General features: G+C 38.5%; 1 protein-coding gene across 2 annotated transcripts in view; it reads left to right on the top strand.

The window, feature by feature from the left end:
* The first annotated feature begins 243 nt into the window (after positions 1-243).
* ETNK1 (ethanolamine kinase 1) overlaps positions 244-14,844 on the top strand; it is a 64,762-nt gene continuing 50,161 nt past the window's right edge. For both annotated transcript variants that reach the window (XM_059402808.1, XM_059402807.1), the window contains exon 1: positions 244-630. In XM_059402808.1, coding sequence (XP_059258791.1) covers positions 475-630 — 156 coding nt within the window. In that variant the 5' untranslated portion in view covers positions 244-474. The remainder of the gene's footprint in view (positions 631-14,844) is intronic.

Genomic DNA, 14,844 nt, shown 5'->3' with positions numbered 1-14,844 from the left:
CCTATCGGAGCTCAGGCTCGGGCCTCATGGGGAGGCTGCGTTCTCAGACTAGCAGCACGCCCGGCGGGCTGCTGTTAGGACCAACAGCCCCCAGACTCCCGGCAGCCAGCCCATTGTGCTGGCGTTGGAGAGCCGGCGTCAGCCGGTGACGCAGAAGGAGGCCCCGCCCCGCGCATGACGCCAGCGTCAGGCCAGTCCCGGCATGCTCCGCGGTGGCTGGCGGTGGAGCGCAGACGAGCGGAATTCTTCCCGTGAACATCCTCTGCTCTGCTCAGCTCAGCCGCTGTCCAGACCCGGGTCGGCGAGAGTGCCGTGTCCCCCCGTTTTCCTACCGCTCGGCCGTCCGTTGGAGCGCCCCTAGCCCTCCTGCGAGGGCGCCCCGGGACGGAAGGGTCCACCAGCCTGTCGGCGCCCGCCGTGCTCGTGGTCGCCGTCGCCGTCGTCGTGGTGGTAGTCTCTGCCGTCGCCTGGGCCATGGCCAATTACATCCACGTTCCGCACGGCTCCCCGGAGGTGCCCAAGTTGGACGTCACGGTTCAGGATCAGGAGGAGCAGCGCTGCCGGGAGGGCGCCCTCAGCCTCCTGCAGCACCTGCGGCCGCACTGGGACCCTCAGGAGGTGACCCTGCAGGTAACGCCCTCATCTTCGTCCGGGGTCTCTCCCAACCTGGACTCGGCCGGTGGTGGGGGGGCGGGGGCGCTCAGTCCCTTCAGTTCCCGGATGATGGGGCAGACCCGACGGGAGCCCTTGAGCAAGGGGCCCTGTGCTTCCTTCGTCAGACCTGCGAAGGTCACTCCCCCTTCCTTCACAATTGCTGATAGAGGTTGTCCCTAGGGCAGATTTTCTTTCTGGAAGCAGCTACGTAAGTGACGCATCCATTCACCCCGGGAAAATTCCTGTTGATGGTTGCCCCTCCTCCCACTCTCCGGTTCCTTCTAACTGCAGAGGAACCTTTTCCATTCCCCCTGCAAGGGGTCCTCTTCAGTCGGCCCTAGGTCCCTTCTCGCCTGCCACACATAATGTAGGAATGAATCCTTGGTGATCCTTTCCTTTCCCTTCCCGCCCCTCCCCCTCCCCGGCGGTTTACTCCCATTGATGTCTCACCCTGCGTTGTATCCTAAATCCTCGGATGGACGAGAGTACTCGATTTCAAAGTCATAACCATGGCCATGCTTCACTCGATTGGCTTCTTGTGTGGCATTCCACATCTTTTATTTGAATAGATATTTCTGAATTTTTTTATTCGTATTAGTAAAATTAACCCTATTTGATGTTAGGTCAATCAGTGTGCCTTTGTATTCGTAGAATAAAAATTGGGAGAAAAAAATCCTTATGGATCTAGGTGTTTTCTAATACCTTATTTCTAATAAGTTATGATTTAGTATAGATGATATTTACTTTGAATATTTTAACTTTCAGAGTTTCAGGGTGTACGACAGTGAACCTCCATTTTCCTTGCATACTCTAAAGAAAGTCAGTAATTTTGAAGGCTGAGATATTTGGGGTTTGTTTCACATCTGAGCAGTAATGTAAGAAGTAGCCAAATTATCTGCTTTATTTTGTTGACTAATTTATTCAGCAGTGTTATTAAATTAACAGCATCTCAGATTCTTTGCTAAAGTAGTCACCTATACAAAGATGAATAAAACATGAATAGTGCTCTAGGGCCCAGAACAGTTCCTGACACTTGGGCTTTCAGAAGTGTTAGTTTCGGTTCTTGTTGCCTAGAAGAGTTTTGAGCATATTGAAAGGACTCACATGTTCTAGGAAAAAAAATTGTTAGACAAAAATTTTGAAGTTTTAAGGGAGTATTAGCTAACTAAACAGGACATAGTGAATCCAGAATGATTCTCATGTGTAATTTGAAAAAATAGTATGGCTAAGAAAGTTAAATTACTTGAAACTTCCCAATTGAAACTCTGAGCTTTGGTTTATTATTCATTAACTCTTACTACAGAAGAGTTTTGTATTTATTAAAATGATTTATATTCTGGAAGTCAATTAAAATTAAACAGATGCTAACTAAAGGCAGTGCTGCTTCCTGGGAAACTTTGGTCCTGGCAGACTATGCTACTTTTTTTTAAGTAGAGACTTTAAAATTTGAAGCTTTGAAGACTTGTGTTTCCATTGATGGTGTATTTGTCTGTAGAACAGGAATAATAGCTACCCTTAGGTACCAGTGTTCCAGGTTGTGAGTTAGGTCATGTATATATTTTATCATTTAATTCTACAAACAACTGTATTAGGTAGATTTTTTTAATTTATTTAGAAGTGAAACTCAGTGAAATAAAGCCATTATATAGGTAAAAAAGGGACAAAATTTGGTAATGTCAAACTTTTTGATTGTCAGAAAGTATTTGTGATTGAGTCTTACCTTTTATTATGCAACAGCTTTTGACTTGAAGGCCTTTGGATTCATACAAATCCAAATTTGTAATATACTTATTTTTCAGGGAAGGTAAATACTACCATTTATTTTGCTCTAAGGATGATTATAGGTTAGAAATATAATCCTTTCCTATGCAAACAATGCTTTTGATCTAGAAGCTGACAGCTGTTATTCTGAATTGGGGGTCATTCATTGGTGGTTTCTCAACTTGAGAAAATCTGACTCCCATATTCTGTCATTCAAACTCTTCTTTATGATGCTTCAGGATTTCTTTTGTAATTCTCAGTGGGAATATTTCTTTTGAGATTTGCTTTTATTTCCTTTGAAGTATAAAGATAATAACATTTCAGAAGGGGAAGTATGTATCATATATTCAACAGATTAATACTGGTATGTAGCCATTTTTTTCAGAGATTATGTACTTAAAATTTGCTTTAAACATACCTTAGAAGCTTAGTGTAGTAGTACTTATTTTACCTGGTGATTATGTCTGAGCTGAACTATTCAGAACATACTAGAAAATCCAGAAGCAAGCAAAAAAGACTTTGATGCAGTCAGAATGATACAGGGCCCAGTCTTTGCTCAAAACTTACAGACACATGGAATGCTGTATCTCTTTTTAGATGGGATTTTAACAAGTTAATTTTTTGGTTTTCCTATTCACACAAGATTGAAAAAATAAAGTATAAAAGGGGTGGTAAGCTTTTTGGAGTGTATCTTACTTAGAGTAGGCAGACTAGATCAGAAACAACTGTACCAGTCACAGTGCTTTTTGTTTCATAATTTATTGAAATTCCTAGTCTAATAGGGAAGAGAAAACAATCACAATGTAGTGTTTTTGGAATGAACATTCATATTTATGTGCAGAGACTACAGAAGAACGTTAAAAAATCATTACTATTTTTGCTGTACTACAAGTTTCTTCATGTTTCTGGATGCATAGCTTTGATATTTCTTTATTTTTTAAGCATACATATGCTATCTTGGAAACCAGTATTTGTGTTTGGTTATGTAGCTGCATAGCAGTTTTCATACCCTCTACCTTCTCTTTATTCAGCTGTGTTGGAGATAGTCACTAAAATATCCTATTAATAAATCTAGAATCCCTCTTATTTTAATATTGATATTTGATATTTGATAATATTTTATTTATTAAAAAAGATTTTATTTGATGAGAGAGTGTGCATGCACACACGCAAGCAGGGATAGAGGAAGAAGTAGGCTCCCTGAAGAGTAAGGAACCTGATGAGGGGCTTAATCCCAGGACCCTGAGATTATGACCAGAGCCAAAGGCAGAGGTTCAAGCAACTGAGCCACCCAGGTAGCTCTTTAATAATATTTTAAATGAAGAATCAAACCCAAAATATATATAGTTCCTTTTAAACTATATCTCCTTTAGTGTTGTAACTTAATAATCCCCTCACCCCCCTTTTTAAAGTATAGTTGGCCCACAAGGTTACCTTAGTTTCAGGTGGGTTTTTTTTTTTTAAAGATGTTATTTATTTATTTGACAGGCAGAGAGCAGGAACACAAGCAGGGGAAGTGGGAGAGGGAGGAGCAGGCTTCCCGAGGAGCAGGGAGCCTGATGTGGGGCTCAGTCTCAGGACCTTGGGATCATGACCAGAGCCAAGGGCAGATGCCTAACAACTGAGTCACCCAGGTACCCTTTTTCCCTGTCTTAAGAAATATGAGTTTGTGGGTGCCTGGGTTGCTCAGTAGGTTGAGCGTCTGACTCTTGATTTCAGCTTGTTGTTGTTGTTGTTGTTATTGTTTTCTGTTTTTTTTTTTTTTTTGATGGTGAAATAATGGAAGACCCATGTTTAAGGAATCAGGTTATTTTTCATGATTTTGTCTTCTCAGGAGTTACTTTGCCCTTTGATATAACAGATGAGCCATAAATACATTTTTATCACGCTTTTAAAAATTGTTAGATAGAACAAACATACAGGAAAATACATGAAACATAAATTTTTTTTTGTAAAATAAATACTGTGTAACCCAAACCCTAGCAAAGAAAATATCAGCAACCCAGAATATTTCCCATTTTCCTTCCTGGTCCTAATCTCTCCCTCCCTCTAGTGGTAGTAACAATAGCAGTTTTTCTGTTTTTTTTTTTTTTTTTAAACTAATAGACTATTTTGAATTAGTCATTTTTTTTGCAAGTCAGTAGTATGAGAAAATAATATATTAAGGGTTTTTCCTTTCACAAGGGACATGAACATGAAATAATTTAGTTTTACTAAAAAAGATATCATAATATTGAAACTGACTAGGAAGAAAAACCATTTCCTATCCATTTTTCATTTAAAAAATCAACTGTTCTTTTATTATCTATTTTTTCCATATATATTTTACATAGTTATTTTCACACCATATGTACAGTTTTGTATTCCTTTTTTTCATGCTGCCTTTCTTTCACTTTCCTGTGTTGGTGTGTTACTGACTTTAGTGTTTGATAGCTGTAAACATAGTATTTGGTTATGTTAAACATCATGTGAATTAATTATTAAAATTTAAAAAATTCTGGAGAGTATTAAGTCGAAAATTAGAACGGTTCATAGCCTATCTAAACCTGTTGACTTTATTTAAAAAACACTTAAAAAACCCATAAATAATATATGTTCTTTTGAACAGAATATTTAAAACATATACAAGGCTGTAAGATGAAAAGTAAAAAGTTTAACTCTTTTCAACTTCCAAGTCACTCATTCTCCTCACAGCAATTTGGTGAACAGTTTTTGAATTTCTAAAAAATTAGCAGATAGAGATTTATTACAGCACATACCTACATGTGTTAATAAATATCAGTAAATATAATTATATTCCTTTTGTATACACAACAAAGTTATTCTGTATTTTGCGTTTTAAAATAATGTATCTTAGACATTCTCTTTTGTCAGTATATGTAGTCTGCCCCATGTATATATTTTTTTAAAAGATTTTATTTATTTATTTGAGAGAGAGTGAGCATAAGTGAGGAGGAGGGGCAGAGAGAGAGAGGAAGCGGACTCCCGGCTGATCAGGGATCCTGGTGCGGGACTCCATCCAAGGACCCTGAGATCATGACCTGAGCCGAAGATAGATGCTAGCCCCGCCCATATATTTTTTTAAGGGTTTATTTATTTGAAAGAGAGAGCCTGTGCACACATTGCACGCATGCTTGCTCAAGTCAGGGGAGGGGCTGAGGGAGAGGGAGAATCTCAAGCAGACTCTCTTCTGGGCATGGAGCCTGATGTGGGGCTCGATCTCATGATCCTGAGATCATGACCTGAGTGGAAACTGAGAGTTAGAGGCTCAACTGACTGAGCCACCCATATATTTTTTTTTTTTTTAAGATTTTTATTTATTTATTTGACAGAGAGAAATCACAGGTAGGCAGAGAGGCAGGCAGAGAGAGAAGTGGGGGAAACAGGCTCCCTGCTGAGCAGAGAGCCTGATGCAGGGCTTGATTCCAGGACCCTGGGATCATAACCTGAGCTGAAGGCAGAGGCTTAACCGCTGAGCCACCCAGGTGCCCCCACCCATATTTTCAAAACAACTGAATTGTCTTTATTTTTTGCAGATTAAAAACAGTATTGTATAAACTGCTTTTATATGTATATTTTGGAAAGCTTTTCTAAATGTGTCCTCAGAGTAAATTCTTCTTTTTTAAGTTTATTTATTTAAAGTAATTTCTATACCCAATATGGGACTGGAAATCACATTCCTAAGATCAAGAGTCACATGCTCCTCTGATGGAACCTTCTAGGCACCCTTAAACCTTATTAGTGGAATTAAAAGGGTGAAAGCTGCCAGTTATGGTTGTTGTATCTGGGCTTTATTTCAAAGAATTGGCTTATACCAGTTGTAGAGGCTGATTAAGTCTGAATTGTAGTGTAGGGTAATAGGCTAGAAACTTAGAAGTTGATTCTGTAGTCTTTTTTTTTTTTTTTTTAAGATTTATTTATTTGAGAGAGAGGGGAAGCCTGTGTGTGTGCGCACGTGCGCAGGGGTGAGGGGGGTGCGGTGGGGTGGGATGGGGTGGGGAGGAAGGGGGGGAACTTAAGTCAGGGGAGGGTCAGAGGGAGAGAATCTTCAAGCAGACTCCCTGCTGGGCATGGAGGTCCAGTGCAGAGCCTGATGTGGGGCTCAGCCCCACCACCCATGAGACTGTTACCTGAGCCAAAACCAAGAGTCAGATGCTTAATTGTCTGAACCACACAGGCACCCTGATGGTTGTAGTCTTAAGGCTACAAAGAATTTCTTTCTTTCTTTACTTTTTTTTTTTTTTTTAAAGATTTTGTTTATTTGTTTAACAGAGATCACAAGTAGGCAGAGAGGCAGGCAGAGAGAGAGGAGGAAGCAGGCTCCCTGCTGAGCAGAGAGGCTGATGCGGGGCTCATCCCAGGACCTTGAGATCATGACCTGGGCAGAAGGCAGAGGCTTAACCCACTGAGCCACCCAGGCCCCCTTAAGGCAGAATTTCTTCAGGGACACTTAAAACTTGTTTTACCTTTACATTCCTTAAAGTGATTGGATGAGGCCCACCCATGTAACTAATAGTGGATGTTAAGTGCATCTACAAAATACTTTAACAGCTGCATCTAAATTAGTGTTTGAGTAACTGGGTATTAATAGCCAATCCAAGTTGACACATAAATATCAGGCTGTTTCTCACTTTAATATTGCTAATTGTCATGAAAGGTGTGTTAATTTATACTCCTTAACACAGTGTTGGAGAGTATCTTTTTCCTTATACCTTATCCAATCCCTGATAACCAAATTAAAAAATTTTTGCCAAAGGGAGACACGAAAATGGTATTGTTTATTAGATTCTTTTTAATTTTGTTGTTTTGGAAGATGATGGAATCCGGTGGTTTCTTCTAACTGATATGTATTAATTTTTACCTTTCTAGGCTTTATGGTTTGTTTAGTAATCATTATCTTAATTGTACGTTATCTTTATTATTTACGTGGCCTGAGAGTTTATTCATTTAAATTCTAGGCCATAAATACATGTCAAAACAGGTTCCCTCCTTGGTATCTTAAATCATCCTTAGGACTAAAGAAGTTTCATAGTGGCTCAGTAGAGTTTAAAATTTTTATCATCTCAGGGTTTGTAGTTGCAGGACAGTGCCACATACTGAAAGGAGTGGATTAATGTTTTGGGGGTCTTAAGATGATCTTCAAGTTTATTGATATTTATTTAGCTTCTAAGGTATCATTAAAGCTATCAACTCTTTTTGCCCACCAGGTATTCTATATTGCTGTAAATAGCATCCATGGTAGGTTTGGGCAATTCTGTAAGTTTCTAATTGATATGGTCAATAAGTCCAGACTGAAGGGTGAATTTATGTGTCATCTGTTTTACAATAGTAAATAACGGAAACATTTGTATAAAAATAATCTATTTAGTAATACATTCTGGCAGAGGAGACAAAACTACCTCACATAATATCTGTTCAACACTTAATTTGCATCCAAAGGTTCCCATCAACAGTAGCATCCCCATATCTCTAGTTTTAATTGTTGGTCCTTTTAGAATCTCTATGTAGGTGTTAGATTCAATGCACTCGGCTTCCATATTAAGGAATCTCAAAAAGATTTCTTCTCTCCAACTCTAGGCCATTTTACCCACATATGTGCATTGGTCTTGGATCCCTGGCTACTGAGGGTCAGGATCCTACCTTCATAGTCTTTTTTCATCTTGATTAAGATCTTGAATAAGAGTGTGCCCCACATTGATGGCACACTCTTATTATCATCTTTGTATTTTCTTCGTGTTCTGGTTTTTTGAGGTCTCCCAAACTAGAGTAAATAGAGTGAATTTGTTAGGGGCCCTACAATGCTGGGAGACTAGTAGCAGCTCCTGTCAGTCCACCAAGTCTCTGATAATGTTTGATTAAAAACTTTTGCTTCATCCTCATCGATATCTGCTTTATTTATCTGCTTTTTTGATACCACGGAAAACTGACATTCTGTTGGGGCAAGTAGATTTGCCAGTTCCCTTATCTTTTCCATTTGCTAGTGAGGCATTCTAATTTTCTTGGTATTAATTCCTAAGACCCATGACAGAGAGCTTGAGACCGCAAATCTGATCCAATATCCTGAATAGTTTCTTGTGTTGGTAACAGTAAAGGTATATGGGGGACCCATGTAGTAGGAGCAAACTTTATCACAGTATTCATTCACCAAGACTTGGGGTGGGACATATTAAGTGGTTGAATATCTTGGTCACTATAAAGCAAGTCTAGTCCTCAGCAATCAGACAACAAAAGGAAATTAAAGGCATCCAGATCGGCAAAGAAGAAGTCAAACTATCACTCTTCGCAGATGATATGATACTATATGTGGAAAACCCAAAAGACTACACTCCAAATCTGCTAGAACTTGTTCAGGAATTCAGTAAAGTGTCAGGATATAAAATCAATGCACAGAAATCAGTTGCATTTCTCTACACCAACAACAAGACAGAAGGAAGAGAAATTAAGGAGTCAATCCCATTTACAATTGCACCCAAAACCATAAGATACCTAGGAATAAACCTAATAAGGCAAGTTTCTAGTATGGCCTGCATGTTTAACATATCATCTACTTTATCTGGACTATTCCACTTTGCATGTGAAGGACAGGACTGTTCCTCTTCTCAGGATAAACAAACTTTCTAGCCACTTTGATTCATTGTACCGGACTAGCATTCTTGTTTGGGTTAGTCACTGCCATTAAGAACGATCATTAGTGAGGTGTGGGTCCTGCATTAATGCAAACATGCCAGGGTCTTCAAACCATAGACTCCTTCTTACTTAACAATCTTTATGGGCCATAGTAATACAGTTTTTTTAGGGAGCTAACTTGAGCCACTGAATGAGACTTTTACACTATATGCCGTGGTTTCAGTAGTTTCCTGATTTTGTCTCCTTGCCACCTGAATCATTTTGGTAAGCAGCTCTAAATTCTACTATTCAGCATGATTTTTCTCTTTTGTGTTGGTTTTGAGGTTAGCATCTTGATGTTGCATTGGACCAGTTGGAATCTGGGTCTGTGTAACGTCACAATCCACCGTAAAAGTGCCTTTAGTTTTCTTTTTTTAAAAATATTTTATTTATTTATTTAATAGACAGAGATCACAAGTAGGCAGAAAGGCAGGCAGAGAGAGAGAGGCAGAAGCATGCTCCCTGCAGAGCAGAGAGCTCGATGCGGGACTTGATCCCAGGACCCTGGGATCATGATCTGAGCTGAAGGCAGAGGCTTAACCCACTGAGCCACCCAGGCACCCCATGTCTTTAGTTTTCTGTCTAGGTACTGTGCTAACAATAGCCAGGGAATTGTGTATTTAGCCAATTTCTCATTTTGCATCTTACTGTGGATTCAGTGACTAAACTCCTGGGGTTAGGTCTGTCATTGCTAGGTTTCATTTACTTTTATCTCCTGTAACAGATGGCAGCATGCCTACTGTTTAATACTGTGGGTGATTTGGCAAACAGCTGGCATCAGGAATTTATCATCCTCTAATCGCTTCTTTATATTTTCCCCAAATAATGTTTTAGCAATATTACAGTGAGTCTAGGATCATGGTAGTGAACTTGATTGATATCCTTGAAGCAGATTAAGAGTCACGATACCAGCTTTTTAACCTGTTCTGTTATTGTATAACTTTGGATAAATAAGGGAACTTACTGGGGCACCTGGGTGGCTCAGTGGGTTAATGCCTCTGCCTTCAGCTCAGGTTATGATCCCAGGGTCCTGAGATGGAGCTGAGATTGAGCCCTGACATCGGGCTCTCTGCTCAGCAGGGCGCCTGCTTCCACCTCTCTCTCTGCCTGCCTCTCTGCCTACTTGTGATCTCTGTCTGTTGAATAAATAAATAAAATCTTAAAAAAAAAATAAGGGAACTTATCTAGGCCATAGTGTTCTCATTCCATAAATTGATCATTTCCAAGGTATTTTACAATCAGTCTCTGCATAAGCAAACATTTATTGAATATGTCTATGTTCTAGGCCATTGTTTCTCAACCCTTTTAATAATTACTCTCTAAACAGAAAGTTTAAATTAATTAAAAAATTTTTTTTTCTACCTAGCAGAAATTATGTACCAAAGAATAGGATTTTGTCAGGGTTGAGTTTTGGTGATCCACAAACTATTTTAATACCTAAGATTTTTTTTTTTTTGCTCCTTTGGTGGTGATCTGTGTTGAGAATACATGCATTAGGCTGAGAAATTTAATTTCATTTCATATCCTTTGGCTTAGGTTGTAGTTACGTCCTAATACCAGTGTAAGTAAAAAATATCCTAAATCAAAAATGCATTTTACACACATGACCTATTGCACATCGTTAGTATAGCCTGGCTTATCTTTTTTTTTTTTTTTTTTTTTTTAAGATTTTATTTATTTATTTGACAGAGATCACAAGTAAGTGGAGAGGCAGGCACAGGGAGAGGGGGAAGCAGGCTCCGTGCTGAGCAGAAAGCCCGATGTAGGGCTGGATCCCAGGACCCTGAGACCATGACCTGAGCCGAAGGTAGAGGCTTAACCCACTGAGCCACCAGGGTTTCCCTAGCCTAGCCTACCTAGCCTATCTTAAATGTGCCCAAACAGTGATACTTGCCTACAGTTGGGCAAAATCATCTAATACAAAGACTATTTTATAATAGGGTTGAAAATTCTATGTAATTTATTGAATACTGTAAGTGAAAAATAGAATGGTTGTATGGGTACAGAATGGCTGTAAGTGTATCAGTTGTTTACTCTCTTGATCATGTTGATTGAGAGTTGCAGCTACTGCTGCCCATCATCATGGGAGAGGATCATATTGCATGTTGCCAGCCCTAAATTCAGATTCAAAGTATGGTTTCTACTGAATGTATATTGCTTTTACAGCATTGTAAAGTTGGAAAATTGTAAATTAGACCATCCATTGTAAGTTGGGAACCATCTGTATATATTCATATCTGTATCTCCTCTCTAAATTACTAAGGTGGATGATTCAGCTGGTTAAGTGTCTGCTTTTGGCTTGGTCAGATCCCAGGATCCTGGGATCCAGTCAGGTTCCCCACTCAGTGGGGAGCTGGCCTCTCCCTCTGCCCCTCCTCTGACTCATGTGAATTCTCTCTCTCTCTCTCATTCTCTCTCTCGCAAAAATAAATAAAATCTTTTAAAAAAAAATGGAAAAAAATACTAAGGTAGAAGTTAGAGAAGTGCCAGAGGACCTGTATAATTCTTTTTAGCTTTAAAAACCATAAAGCTTTGGGGAATTTTCTCTGAGAATACTATGAGAAGATTACTATGAAAGTATGTTCTTCCTGATCTGAATATTACATTAATGCTTTCTAATAAAAATCTGTTTGTTGATAAGTGATAATAAAAAGCATACATCATTAAGCACAGAACCTGATGAAATGCTATGGGTATTGGTATGTGATATAATTACCATAGTCCTTGGTATAGGATTCTGATTTTGTTCTTTAAAATTGCTGTGACTGTTCTTGACTTTTTTTTTTTTAAAGATTTTATTTATTAATTTGACAGACAGAGATCACAAGTAGGCAAAGAGGCAGGCGGGGAGAGAGGAAGGGAAACAGGCTCCCTGCCAAGCAGAGAGCAGAGAGCTCGATGTGGGGTTCAATCCCAGTACCCTGGGATCATGACCTGAGCTGAAGGCAGAGACTTTAACGGACTGAGCCACCCAGGCACCCCTGTTCTTGACTTTTTAAATTGCCATATAAATTGCACACTTAGCTTTTCAGTTTTCACAAAAGAAACTGGATGACAGTTTGATACTTTGTGGAATCTATAGATATTTGAGAAGTAAAATCATTAATAATATTGTCTTAAAATCTATAAACAAAGTATATTCCATTTATTTAGTCCTTTTATTTCTCTCAAACTTTTTCTTAAAGTAAACTCTATTCCCATTGTGGGACTCGAACTCATGTCCTCAAGATCAAGAGTTGCATGTCTTATAGGCTGAGCCAGCCAGGCACCCTCAGACTTTTGAAGTTTTCAGTGTCGTGATATTGCATGTTTCATTTGATCTCCTGCCCAGGAATTTGATGTTTTTTTGATATTATAAAAGGTTAATTTTTAAAAAAATGGATTGTCGGTATATAGAAATTCAGTTGATTGTTCTGTATTGAATTTTTCTTTTTTTAAAAATTTTATTTTTTTATTTGACAGACAGATCACAAGTAGGCAGAGAGGCAGGCAGAGAGAGCGAGGAGGAAGCAGGCTCCCTGCCAAGCGGAGAGCCTGATGTGGGACTTGATCCCAGGACCCTGGAATCATGACCCAAGCCAAAGGCAGAAGCTTTAACCCACTGAGCCACCCAGGCGCCCCTGTATTGAATTTTTCAGACATTAGTTAATGTTTAATATGTATGCTTTTTGCATTTTTTCTCTCTGCAAATAATGACAGTTTTGTTTTTCCCTTTCCTATTCCTATTCTATTATTATTATTATTATTATTATTATTTTTGCCTTACTGCACTGGCCAGGATGTCCAGCACAGTGTTGAAATACAAGGTGATAGTGGGCAACTTTATCTGGTTCCCAGTCTCAGGGAGAACACTTAGAATAATTTATTATGAGGTATGATGTGTGTAGGTTTTCTTTGGCTACTCTGTCAGATTAAGGAAGTTGCCTCTTTTAACTTAGGTATGTATGCATTTTTAAGTGACCTTTGTACCCAGTGTAGGGCTCGAACTCAGAACCCCCAGATCAAGAGTCCCATGCTCTATGGACTGAGCCAGCTAGGGATTCTGAGTTTTCATTTTATTCTTAGTTTGCAAATGTTTTCATCATAGATGAGCATTGAGTTTTATCATGTGCTTCTTTTGCATCTAATGAGGGTTGCATGATTTGCCTCCACTTTTCGTTATTCAGCAGAATAACATAGATTTTTTAAAAAAAATTAGAATGTTAAAAACCTTTGCTTTCATAGAGTAAGTCCTATTTGGTTCTGATGTTCTTTTTTAAAATATTGTATTAGTTATTAATATATATTTTTAAGTTTTTATTTAAGTAATCTCTACACCTGCCTTGGGGCTTGAACTCACCACCTTGGAGATCAAGAGTCTCATGCACTTCAGACTGAGCCAGCCCGGTGCCCCTGTAAATAATATTTTGATTAAGATTTTGCAACTATGTTCGTGAGAAGAGTGGTCTTTATAATTTTCTTGTAATGCCCTTGGCATGTTTTGGTATCTTACTGATAGTTTGTGGTCTTTTTTTTTTTCCTTGATAGTTTTGCTCAGAAGTAATCAACATCATCTTTAAAAAGAACAATTTTTGATTGTTGAGTTTTTCTGTTTTATTGATAATTTTCCCCTTTGTTTTCTTTCTAACTTTTTCTTTTATCTTTTTTAAGATTAATTGCCTGTTCTTTTTCTAGTATCTTGAGCTGGAAGCTTAGATCACTAATTTTCTGCCTTTTTTATTTTTATATTTTCTTTTACGTGACCCTTCAGGTACCCACAAGTTTTGAAATGTCTTTATTATCATTCAGTTCAGAATGTTTTCTAATTATCTTTTTCTCCTTCATTCCATAGATTGCTTACATCCATTATGGCTTCATTTCAAATGAGTGGGAGAATTTTAAAGTCTTTTTCTTTACCGTGGTGAAAAACAACATAAAATTTACTATCTTAATCTATTTGGGGTGTATAAGTTTATGTGCAGTTTGTGTTATTGATGTCCAGTACATATTCTCTTGTAGTTTGAGAAAGTACTCTGAATGATTTAATCTTTGATGTTTGTTGAGGCTTGTTTATAATCAAGCCTGTAGTCAATTTTGGTAATATTTAGTGTAGGCTTGAAAAGTATGTGTATAGTTGGATACATCATTCTGTGTATGTCAGGTAAGTTAGATTTTTAATTCTTTTGTTGAGATCACTTGTGTACATAATGATTTTTTTCCTGTTTTTAAAAAATCAGCTCTTGAGAACTGTGCCCAAGATTCAAACAGTTATGGGGCGCCTGGGTGGCTCAGTGGGTTAAAGCCTCTGCCTTCGGCTCAGGTCGTGATCCCAAGGTTCTGGGATCAAGCCCCACATCGGGCTTTCTGCTCATCAGGGAGCCTGCTCCCCCCCCCCTTTCTCTGCCTACTTGTGATCTCTGTCTGTCAAATAAATAAATAAAATCTTTTTAAAAAGAAGATTCAAGCAGTTATGAAATAATTTGTCAGTTTTACTAAATATATTTGAAGCTGTGTTATTGGATGGATACACATCTAGAATTGCTACATCTTCTTAATGATTCGTTCTTTCATTATTATAAAATGTCCCTTTATCTCTCAGAACATATTGCTAAGATCTATTTTGTTTAATATGGTATAACTACATCAACTTTCTTTTGCATGTCTTTTGTAAAAGAAGCATATATAAATATATATTTTTCACACGTAGTGTTTTAATTGGATTTAGTTCTTTCACATTTAGTGTAACTACTTACAGAGTTTTCTCACAAAATAATCATTTTTTTT

Source organism: Mustela nigripes, chromosome 6 (assembly GCF_022355385.1).
Source record: "Mustela nigripes isolate SB6536 chromosome 6, MUSNIG.SB6536, whole genome shotgun sequence".
Classification (NCBI taxonomy): Eukaryota; Metazoa; Chordata; class Mammalia; order Carnivora; family Mustelidae; genus Mustela; species Mustela nigripes.
This window is presented reverse-complemented; position numbering and strand designations above follow the sequence as displayed.